Source organism: Galleria mellonella, unplaced genomic scaffold (assembly GCF_026898425.1).
Source record: "Galleria mellonella isolate WM207_F2 unplaced genomic scaffold, CSIRO_AGI_GalMel_v1 utg103, whole genome shotgun sequence".
Classification (NCBI taxonomy): domain Eukaryota; kingdom Metazoa; phylum Arthropoda; class Insecta; order Lepidoptera; family Pyralidae; genus Galleria; species Galleria mellonella.
In genome coordinates, this window is record NW_026441966.1 from 1,145,945 (window position 1) to 1,158,588 (window position 12,644).

Below are 12,644 nucleotides of genomic sequence, written 5' to 3' on the forward strand. Positions count from 1 at the left end.
TCGTAAATAATTTATCCTGGCGCCAGTGTTAGGAGACTAGTTCTAGATAAGCTTAGCTATAAAGCTAGGTAATACCAACGGTATCTTAGGGATGCTAGAGCAATTTTATGGACTTCAATGGCAAAATCTGCTACTTGAATTTAGAAGATTTAAAATGTAGAAAATCTTTGCGCAAATTTTCACCATTTATTTGTACTTACTATTTTTAGAGTTTTGTATTTTAAAATTTAATAAAAACAGAATAGTAAAATCGCAGTGGAATTAAGGGATAGAGGTATATCTTTTTAGTTTTTAGAAATGGAGAATACACACACACACACACACATATATATATATATATATATATATATATATATATATATATATATATATATATATATATATATATATATATATATATATGTGTGTGTGTGTGTGTACTCTGCAGTGATGTACGCAACTTACTATCATGCGGACTGTCAATTCATTTAGCACTCCAAAATAAAAAAAAATATATTTGAAAATAAATTAAAAAAAAGATTTTTGTTATTCATCTATCACGACCATTTTCTCTAAAATATCTGAAAATGTAACTTTTAAAATTTATATAAAATGACTGCGGTATGTACCTAATTAATAATTTTGCAAATAATTAAGTTTCTAAATAATTTTAATATCAATAAACTACAAGTTAAAAATATAATTTTGGGCTATGTATTTACTAAGGAAAACAGAAAGAGCATACAAAAAATACAGTTCAATTGAATTTTTTTATTTATTTATTCGACTATTGAAATGAGAATGTTAATATTTATCAAGTTAATAAAAATAAAACCTCAGAATACAATATTGCAGTAAAAATCACAAGGAAAATAACGCTAGTATATATTCATAATAAACATGTTTTGCTCTGTCCACGGTTTTCGCCAATACAACGAGCGAGTAAGCCACTATTCTTTGTATTTATGTGACTGCCCTAATTGCCAATCACTGGCCCCGTTACGAAATGCTTGCAAGCGTTGAATTGATCAGAAAACGCGACAGCTGCGATACTATTGATGTCATTAAGCATTTACCTTGATGTGATGCCAATTAATTGCTATTGGATACGTTGATTTGAATTATATATATAATTTAATATAAATGATTATAACAGCGGATTTGTTTGTTTGTTACGCACTTACCTGTGCAACCATTTGTCGGATTTGAAATATATTTTTCTCAAACATGCTTGAAAATGTGAGCATTATTTTGACAATCTTCTTCGAGATAAATCAAAATTGCCGTACTGGTCAGATACATGCGTGCAGCGGCCGGCAAAAGTTGTATGAAAATCCATATCTGTCGTGTTTTGCGGCCAGATAAATTACTATGTAAACCCATATCTGTCCTGTAATTTAAAAATGGATTGACCTTTTTCTTCGAAACATGGCTACCAAGGAGGTAACTAATAAAAGGTTTTTATTAAATTTCGAACTGGCTTGCAAATAGAAACCTGTTTATTGAAAAAATAAAAAAACAAAGGAACATTATGGCGCGTGAAAAATTGTTATTGTTCGTAATTCGTCATTGAACTTAAAAAGTAAAATTGTGTTTTTGATTTTCGCGCATTGTTTGAGAAAAGTACTATACAAGCCTTTGCCACAACTAGGCATTGATGGACTCACGTATGTGTGCTTCGGCTACGCCTCGGCCCACATTTGCACGTTCGTCCATCAATGCCTCAGTTGCTGGCCGCTGCAGTAATTTACTATTTTGTTTGCAATTAAACAACGAGATAGTTTAAAGTTGACTATTTTATTCCTTATGAACAAGAGGGTTGGACTATACATTATTTAGTAACCAAGTGGCACCAGAGTGCACTGGATGTTAACGTAGAGAAAATAAATTTATTATCTGCATAATTTACACCTGTTATTGATAGGTCACTGGAGCTGCAGAAGCAGACAGGCGTCGTATCTACGCAGTTTAACTGGAATATCTATTAGATTATTCTAACCATATAATGCAGCGCTAATGGATATACGGTTGGATTAATTGAAATTTCAATTTGCTTATGCTATTATGTATTCAATTAATGAAACAATTAATGATGTAATTGTCCATTAATGTACAGCTCAAAGAGGCAACTAGGTAATGCTGTTAATACTAAACGTGTCATTAAAATTTAAAAAGTGTATGCTCCTAATATATTTGTCCCTGTAGTATCGTTGAGTTATATGACATTAATTTATTGGCGAGCTTGTATCAACTTTAACGTGGAAAATAAATTTTTATCAATAAATATGGATTTATTTTTATTGCCAGTTTAATGGAGACTGTTTGCCGAAGACTGTCCACTGTCCGTACACGAGGGAAATGTTTATTCTGATATAATATACTAACCGAATATTCTGAAAGGTTTTTTTATCTATCGAAGTTGATCTGAATGGTTCTATACCGAGGACTATTGTGTATTTTCACGAATCGATTATATTTGATAGTTTTATTTTTAACTGACTTTCAAAAGAGAGAGGTTTTAATTTGATTTTTTTGCGATTACGTTACATGATTACTTAGCAATTACTGAATCAGTTTTTATATTTTTGCGCTTCATAGGTATTACTCCCACCGCTATATTTACTACGGAGCAAAAAACCAGAGGGAGACTTTGTACAAAAGTCGATTGCTTGGGTACCTCTGTCCCATTCGTGTTTCAACCGTGAAGCAGTTGTGTTTGCATGGCTGTGTTTCAGTTTGAAGGGTGGGATATGGCGTGAATTTACTGGGTACAGAGGAATAACACCTGAGTCCTCAGGAATGACAACGCATGGGGGGTATCATGGGCGAAACAGTATACTCTGTTATGTCCATGGTATTGCTCATATCTATAGGCGACAGTTACCACTTTCCATCAGGTGGGCCGTTAGCTTGTTTGCCATTCTACGTTGTATAAAAAAACAAACAGCTTATGAAGCAAGATTTGTACGTAAACATGTAATATTTTGAATACACTATCAAGACTTAATGCGATGCAATTGCAAGTAAAACACTACCTACTTACCTGATTTTTATCGCCGACGTTTCGACGTGGATTACACCACGTCGTGGTCACGGCAGGACTGAAGTGAGCAGCGTTTTCTCATGGCAGCCCTCGCAGTTTCTTTAGCCACCCTCACATTGTCACTATTATTGTCTTGTTCTACCATACACACCGCACTCACGGTATCCACACTGCGTTTAAACTTCAGTTCTGCCGTGACAATCCACTTCGAGAGTCCGGCAATAAAAATTAGGTATGTAGGTATTATTTACGTAGCGGTAAGTCCCGATAGTGTATTAAAATATGAGTTAACAACGCAAAGGTTTCAAGTTAACTATATATTTAATATTTACAATGTGGTTACATATGAAATAAAACATTATAGGATATCCACGAAACATGTCGTTGCATCGGTGTGTTGACGATTGAAGTCGTTTTTCTGCCAAGCAACATATACTTGTTGTATGTTGCCGTGTGGTCCCGGCATAGAATAGGCCACTCTTCCTTTTCCGTGGGTGTCGTCAGAGTCGACTAAAGGAGGGCGAGGGATGGACAGCAACGTCCCTCTTAAAACATCTCTAAAGCCTAACTGCGTTTACCAATCCGCCTGCCAAGCGTGGCAACAACTGGCAAAACCCCCCAAGTGGAAGCCTTATGTCCAGCAGTGGACAGTTAAAGGCTGATATGATGTTGGTGATGGATATATACTTATGTTGAGGATGCTTCAATAGTTTCTGGATTCTTGTTCAGTAGTTAATAAAGTTTACCTATTGGAATGTTCTCGAAGGTTGTTAATAACAATGGTTACCCGGTTTTAAACTATAAAAGCTGATGTTGCGGTTTATCCGGGATGTTTGGCGTAGGATCAATAAACGTTTGGTGAGGTTAGATAAACACAGGATGTGCCGTGGCGCCTGACTCGCTTCGTGTGCACGAGCTGAGACGGGGAGCCTGCTCTTGGATGCGTATTAAAGTCACGCGGTGAAATAGAATCCATATTTTTTTTTATACCACTGAGGTGGCAAACAAGCATACGGCCCACCTGATGGTAAGCGGTTACCGTAGCCTATGAACGCCTGCAATACCAGAGGTATTACGCGCGCGTTGCCGACCCTGAAGAAACCTCTTTACCCCCTTTTTGAAGAAACCCATGCTGTAGTCTCTTGGGAAAACCTCGGCAGGGAGCTCATTCCATAACCGGAGTGTTCGTGGGAAGAAACATCTCTGAAACCTCAATTATTTCATCATCATATCAGCTGTTAATTACCCACTATTATCATAGGCCTCTTTCATAGACTGCTTTCGAACACTCCCTGCCGAGGTTCTTCAAAAGGGGGGTACGAGGAGGTAAGAGGTTTCTTCAGGGTCGGCAACGCGCGCGTAATACCTCTGGTATTGCAGGTGTTCATAGACTACGGTAACCACTTACCATCAGGTGGGCCGTATTATAGATGCTGTATGCTTGTTTGCCACTACAGTGGTATAATATATATATATATATATATCTTAATTCTAGAGATAGAGAAAGGTGCTTCGGTCGGATTAGAATCAGATGGCTTATCCAAATTTTAGTATGCGAGCGTCACATCGCGTGTTTGTTGCGTGTCGCGGAAACGATCAATCAAGTCGCCGTGCCGCAAGTCGCAGCTGAAAACAATATAGCCACCCCTGCAGCTTGCTCGCCGCACCGCTGTAGTTTTGTTATACTGTGTCACACCTGTGGTGTCGTTAGGACACTTGCGTGCTATCCGATTTGCAGTTTTTACGATACCTTGTTTACATTTCGACGGCCAAACATCGATACCTATTAACCGACATTTGTATAATAGTTTTAAGATTTATTTGGTACGAACCCATCTTTCCGTGTAACTATGGCTCCGATGATGATGATGATAATTGAGAGCGTTTTCTATAAAAAACCCATTTCAATTGTGAAAAAAAAAACAGTTATTGAATGAATGAATATACTTTATTTGCATTATAAAATATATATTTTTATTTAAAAACTAAATTAAAAAACCTATTTTCATAAAATTTCTACGGTACCAATTTGTAAGTATATTCTTTTAGATGGAAAAAGAATTTTCCAAATTGATTTACAACTGACACAGTTATGAGGTAACAAACATAGAAATACTAACCAACCGTCCACATTATGCAATCATCTCTCATCTACACTAATATTATAAAGAGGAAAGGTTTGTATTTTTGTGTGTATGTTTGTAATGAATAAACTCGAAAACTACTTTGCCGATTTCAAAATTTTTTTCACCATTAGAAAGCTACATTCGCCCTGAGTAACATAACATATATTTATTGCTAGAAAAGATTAGGGATCCTTATTAAAACTTTAGTAACGTAACTCAAGGTGTAAAAAAATGCTATAAAATATCTTTCGTCGCGTGCGCTGCGGAAACTATTGGTGATAGAACAAAAGTATGTTCTACAATATTAAAGAAAATATCAATAACTACAAAAAACTTCGCGATACTATATGTCAAACCATTATTGTTACGTCACAATAATCACTTTTTAAAATGTTGTAAAAATATCCACCCGTGCGAAGCCGGGACGGGCCGCTAGTGTTAAATAAAATAACGACACAAATACGCCAGCAATTCACAAAACTACAGCGGAATACGATTCATAATAGTGCTTTATTCAGTAATAAACATTCGTCGAGCGCGAGTGCCGAGGCCGCTATAAAATTAAAATCATTGCATGTAAAATTGTAAAATGACACTTGACAACGCTCGATGCATATTGTCATTGCGGGATCATACTTGCAACTCGTGCTACATGCACTTGCGCGATGTTTTATTGCGGCGCATAAAATTATAGCGGATCACAGTTCGGCTTCACTTTACTGCCGGTCCCGCACTCAATATTCACTTCACAGACGACAATGTAAGCGAAACAATCCTGAATCAAATATGCGATTTATTTTTCAACTATACGCGTATGTAGCCGAGTTCTTCTCGTTTGCTCGGTAACTTTTATACGAACTTCTGTTGCATTTTTAATAGAGTTCTAAACTGTACGAGTGATCATTATTGTTTTTTTTTATGCAATTTACGATAGCAAACAAGCTTACGGCTCGTCTAAAGGGCATTGAAAAACGCACGGTAGAGGACCGCCACTGATCCAAATTGTTGGGATGAAACTTTAGTTTGTGGTGGGTTGTACGGTGGTGAAAGTCAGCTCTGTTATTTCCATGGCACCGCTCATGTCTATAGGCGACGGTTACCACTTTCCATCAGGTGGACCGTCAGCTTGTTTGCCATTCTAAGTTGTATAAAAAAAAAACAGCAGCAGGTACAAATCCAAACAATTTCTCGTCGATAAATTGTCGGAAACGACAAAACATGGTGAGTTTATTAATTTACCGTGACTTATGTATAGACATCAAATTAAAAAATAACATAAGTTTTAAACATACAAATTTAATGTATTTGTGATTATCAAAACTTTGGGCAGCTTTCGAAAATTAAATTAAAATTATTGTATACAGATTTCACGTGACTAATAAAGACAAAAGAAAAATTAACATAATATTTTTTTGGCGAATATAATGGAGAAGCCTTTAACAAACTTTCCTATGCACGATACGTATCAAACTTTTTTATAAAAGGCTTCATTTATAAAAGTGGATTGCGTATAAAGGGGAAATATTCTCATTCGTATATAGATTAGAGAAACGGCTATGCAAATACAAACAGAGAAGATAAGCTTTTATGATTAAAATTTAAACGTGACAAAATATCTAATGAAATGACCTCGTTTCGAATCCATTGTTTTGGTAAAACAAGTTGCGAAATTTAATCTAACCTAGGTATAACTCTCTTGGGGTTTAATGGCAAATCTTATATGTATTGATTGTATTGATAATATTGTTGGCTGTTGGTCGAATTTTGAGTTTGTAAATGTTGTAAAATATGTATACCAATTGTAACAAAATAATGGAACAAATGCACACGGCATTTGGTCTATTGTTTTGTTATAATGACAACAAAAGAGTGTTTTTTTTTTTGATGGGTGAAAATGGTATGGTAACCCCGCCTGCGCTAACGGGATACGCTGGCGGAGCACCAGTGAAGGGTGATAGATGAGAATGAAAACAGGCCAGTTAGCCCATCATGATGAATTAGGAATTACCCATGATAGTTTCCAGGGAGAATCGCGAGGAGGTCGACCTGGTTGGGTATATTGCTAGCAATAGGATTCTCAGTCTCCACTACTAACAATCCCTTTCCCCCCCAGGATGATGATGGACAAAGTTAAAATCACTATGATGATCACCAACCTCCCAACTGGTGCCCCGTCAGCGTATTCCATTAGCGCAGGCGGGGTTAACATTCCATTTTCATCCAACATAAAAAAAACCACCACCCTGAAAAGGGATCTGGTGCTTATTTCGAACCACTGCCTTAGATTTTTTCACCAGGAGATTTTGTGTCTTCCCAATTTTTGGCAACCTTGGATTTTTCCCTGTATTATAAGCTGCAAAAGACTGTATTTTCTGTTTCGTATTCTATGTCCTAGGCCAGCAGTTTACGACATTTTATAAGTAATAAGTATGTCCAATTTTTATTACTTAGATTATATAGATAGAGTGTCTCCATACAAATGCTTTGAGAAAAGCGGGTCAACTTTACAATTTTGCGTAATAAACAGTTATGAGTGATTCTAAGGAATTTCTGTACCTTTTTAATGCGTAAATATTAATTTTATTTATTAAATAATACGTCAAGATACATTTTATGAGTTAGTATATAGAACACTGATAAAAAAAAAAAAAAACGAGTCAGCTAATTTCACAAATAGCTGACAAAAAGTTGACCCCTTTTTAAGACTCAAGACTCCATCTATACAATCTAAGTTTTAATATTTGCCTTATATAATAAATATTAAATTTATTAAATATTAATCGATTACTTTTTTTTTTTACAACTTAGAATGGCAAACAAGCTGACAGCCCACCTGATGGAAAGTGCTAACCGTCGCCTATAGACATGAGCAGTACCATGGACATAAAAGAGTATACTGTTTCGCCCATGATACCCCCCATGCGTTGCCATTCCTGAGGACTCAGGTGTTATTCCTCCGTACCCAGTAAATTCACGCCATATCCCACCCTTCATACTGAAACACAGCCATGCAAACGCAACTGCTTCACGGTTGAAACACGAATGGGACAGAGGTACCCAAGCAATCGACTTTTATACAAAGTCTCCCTCTGGTAAAGTAATAAATAAATAAATATAAAAGTTTTATATATATATCAAAGGGAGACTCCCTTTGGTAATATTTATGGAATATGAATACTAGACTAGACTAATTAATTTGCTTATAAGTCATGTGAAGTTTGTTAAACAAATATGCTTTAAAAATTTAATTATTAAATATAAAATCTCATATGTTCAGTAAACATAAAAATATCAAAAGTGCATTACGGCTGACAGTTTTAACCTCAAATCCTACACTACGTATAAATGTTGAAATTGAAGAAAAACGGTTTGTTCGCGTACTACACTGGTCGTAAAACTAAATTTTTACGTTCACTAAAACGGCAATGAAATGGATTGTGCTGTCGTTACGTACTTGTTTTGTTAAGTACGTCGTAAAAGCATTCTCTGGGATAGCTACAGATAAATGCATCACATGTGCCACATTCCCGCCAAAATCTGACGTTTGTCGTAAGTGACAGAAAAAGTGGTATTAAAAAAAAGTAGGCAACAAAAATATTTTTTTTTTTTTTTTTTATACAACTTAGAATGGCAAACAAGCTGACGGCCCACCTGATGGAAAGTGGTAACCGTCGCCTATAAACATAAGCAGTACCATGGACATAACAGAATATACTGTTTCGCCCATGATACCCCCCATGCGTTGCCATTCCTGAGGACTCAGGTGTTATTCCTCTGTACCCAGTAAATTCACGCCATATCCCACCCTTCAAACCGAAACACAGCCATGCAAACACAACTGCTTCACGGTTGAAACACGAATGAGACAGAGGTACCCAAGCAATCGACTTTTGTACAAAGTCTCCCTCTGGTAAATATTTGAATTAAGCAGTATCGTTTGATTCCTGTGCCCATTATTAGAATGTAATGGTTGTATCACAGAGCAAGTAACCACTATGTGAATATACACTATGAACGTGGAATCGTAGGGTTAAAAATAATTATTTAAAAAAGGAAATGGTATTTACAAAGTTATTACTAGAGTAGTAAAAACGTAAACGCGGATAAGGTCTACTGCAATGCAAAATGAAATGTCAAAATCTGTTCTGAACTGGTGACGTAATCGTGTAACAGAGCCAAATAAAAAAAAGTAAATTTTGAAAGTTTCAAAAATAAAAAAAAAAGTTATACATAGTCTATACGTATACTACGTATGATATTTTTTATTTTAATTTTAAAAATAACACGTTTAATCAAGTTTCGAATATTATATTGTTTTTTTTTTTATACACGAGACAATAATATTTACTATGCATCGTATTTATTGGTATTTGCTAGTTATAAAACCTGATAATGATCGAACATTAGCGCCTTCGATATATTATAATACTTATAATAGGTTATATAAAGGAGCTCAGAATAGACGAGATAAACGGAGATCATTCACTAACAGATATTGTCTATGTCTTGTTCTGACAATAGAAGCGGTCTATTGTCCAGTTGTATAAGAATGCGTAGAATTTAATCTGTCGCTAACAATATTTTTCTGTCTTGGAGGTGATAGTGTATTTGACGCGTCATTAGTTACGTACTATATCTAGCTATACAATTGTGAATTACGTACTACGTCCGCCATTTGGCGGGAAAAATATTTATAGGTTAGGTTTAAGATTAAACTCTGAAATTATAGGTATTTCAACATGAAATGTTCAACAATTACTGATATCATTATCACCATAAAGATGGGATGTCGAGTATTAAAATATAACCCAAAAACGGTTAGCTGAGAGAGATTATTGATTGACGCATATATTTTTTTAATTAAAGAAAGGGCGCCATTTTTCAAAGTTGCAAGTAATTTGATTAGAAAATTTCTATCTTAAGGGAACTTTTTATAAGAAATATTTTTCTTATGTAATATTCAAAATGTACTTAATTAATGCCTTTAATGACTATATTCTTAGAAATGATTAATATAGATTACTTCGAGTGAACAGCCTCATTATGAACATTATGTACAGTTTACCCTGTTATTTAAAATATATAATATCAGAATTTAGTATTATTTTTTTAATATCAAGTTGATTTTACAATATATTTATTTTACTTACTAAATAATGACTATATAATCTGGTATCCCTATTTATGCAAATAAGAATTTATCCAGAGCCGTAAAACATATATTAAAAAAAAAAACATAAGAATAAAAAAGTTGGTATTTGGCAAAGCATTTGTACTGAAATACTGCGTCTAGAAGTATATGGTTTAAGCGTAGACTAAGTCCACCACTTGGCGGGAAAAATATTTATAGGTTTTATAAAGCAATATATTTCTGTTGGCAAACCAATGTAATATTAAAGATATTTCGCACTCGTGAAGCACAATGATTTATTTCTAGAATTTTATTTCAGAGAAAGCATGAATCAAACATGTAAAAAGATTTAGAATGCACGTTACGAATACACGTTAAAAGTGCATGAATAGTTTTAAGTTTTGATGTATAGATGGCATTTGTTGTTGAAGAAAGATTAATCTAAGAAAGTCTTAATAGACCATGTATAGTATATAATTTGTAAGGCCGGACGAAAAATATGTAATAGTGTAATCATGTATTTGTTCATAAAGGGTTTACTTACTTAAAAAAAGTTTTTACTTTCATTGTAATTAATATATTTTTGTAGATTTTCCTTTTTTCTTTTTTTTTTTATAACATAAGGGCAAACTATTATGCAGCTCATCTGATGGTAAGTTACTGTCGTCGTTCATAATCATCCGCAATACCAAAGGCATTGCAGTTGTGCTACCGGTCTTTTAAAAAGGAATACGCTTTTTTCTTAAAGGTTATGATGTTGTATCAGTTCGGAAATATTCGGATATATAATAAAAATATTACAGACTATATTCTGCGGTTTTGCCTATGGTTGTACCATGATGTTGATAGCCTATAACCGTTCTCAAAAAATTAGTTGTCAAATGTTAAAAAAAAATGTAAATTTCAACTGCTAGTGTCTATTTGTATTACTCTAAAACTATTCTACATATATATAGCTTCGCATTAATTCTCAATCATCATCAGAATATAGGCTTTTCCATATTGGGGAACTTTGCCAGTAGTTGCCATGCTTAGCAGGTGGATTGGCAACCGACTTTAGTGATGTTTTATGAGGGATGCTGCTACCCTATGCTGCTATGTTTTTTTAGTCACCTCTCACGACACCTACTAGAAAGGAAGGAGTAGCCCACTCTATGTCAGGAACACAGGGCATAAAATGGGCCACCCCATTTTTTGCCTCTTTTAATTATATTGGTATAGTTATTATTTTTAATGCAACATAGACTGGCAAACAAGATATATTGCCCTTATAGATGAAGTATGATAAATTATTATAATACTTATAAAGGTATTTTTTTGTTTCAGGAATTTTTTTTACAATAATGCGGCAGTCTTATGGAGTCTAGCTTTGGCCAAACGAAAGCCGGTAAGTCTTTTTGTATTTTATCAACTAAATACTTATAGAACTATGAAAAAGCGTTATGAATAAACACTGTTGTTGTATAAAAATAGTAAATTTTCCAGTGCGTATTAAAAAAAAATAAACTTGTCTCTGCCCATTTTTGTAATCTCTCTTATTCCAGACAAATTATCATGTTGAAGACTAGGCAGCATGGTCTCCGACCTTAGCCTCTTCCACAACGGAACAAACGTACTAAAAAAAAATGTAATCTCTCAATAAGCTACGTGTCGTTTTTATACATTTTTTTTTAAATTATTAATAATAACAACTGTGTAGCATATTTTTAAGAAGAAAAATTCAGTTTGATTGTATATTTTAATCGACTTCAGAAAGAAGGAGGTTATATTTTTTTTAGGTTGTTTAGTTGTTCATAACTTCGGTAGTTATAAATCGATTTGGAAAATCTTTTTCTAACTGAAAGGATATACTTATTTATTTTTATTTATTTTATTCTTTATTACACAATAAAACTTTGTACAAATGGCGAGCTTAATGCCATATGGCATTCTCTACCAGCTAACCATTGGGTAAAAACAGAAAGCGTATGAAGGGCAGATGTGGTGAAGGAGGAGTCAGATGTTATTCCTCTATACCCAGTAAATTCACGCCATATTCCACCCTTCAAAGCGAAACACAGCTATGCAAATAGCTGCTTCACGGTTGAAAAACGAATGGGACAGAGGTACCCAAGCAATCGACTTTTGTACAGTCTCCCAAAAATTTTTATCAGTACTCACATACAATTTTATAGCACAACGCTAGATGGGAGGCGGGCAGTAAATCAGGGCCCCATATTAAGGAACCAGACATTGATGGATTGTGTCGTACGATTCACCATTGTATATGTAGATGTATGGTGTATTTTTTTTTATAGGTAAAAATGGTATGGTAACCCCGCCTGCGCTAACGGGAAACACTGGCGGAGCACCAGTGAAGGATGAT

General features: G+C 34.6%; 1 protein-coding gene across 1 annotated transcript in view; it reads left to right on the top strand.

The window, feature by feature from the left end:
* Nucleotides 1-12,644, top strand: part of LOC113513332 (disintegrin and metalloproteinase domain-containing protein 22) — a 747,642-nt gene that overhangs the window by 53,330 nt on the left and 681,668 nt on the right. The window contains exon 2 of the mRNA XM_052903078.1: nt 11,606-11,666. Coding sequence (XP_052759038.1) covers nt 11,636-11,666 — 31 coding nt within the window. The 5' untranslated portion in view covers nt 11,606-11,635. The remainder of the gene's footprint in view (nt 1-11,605; nt 11,667-12,644) is intronic.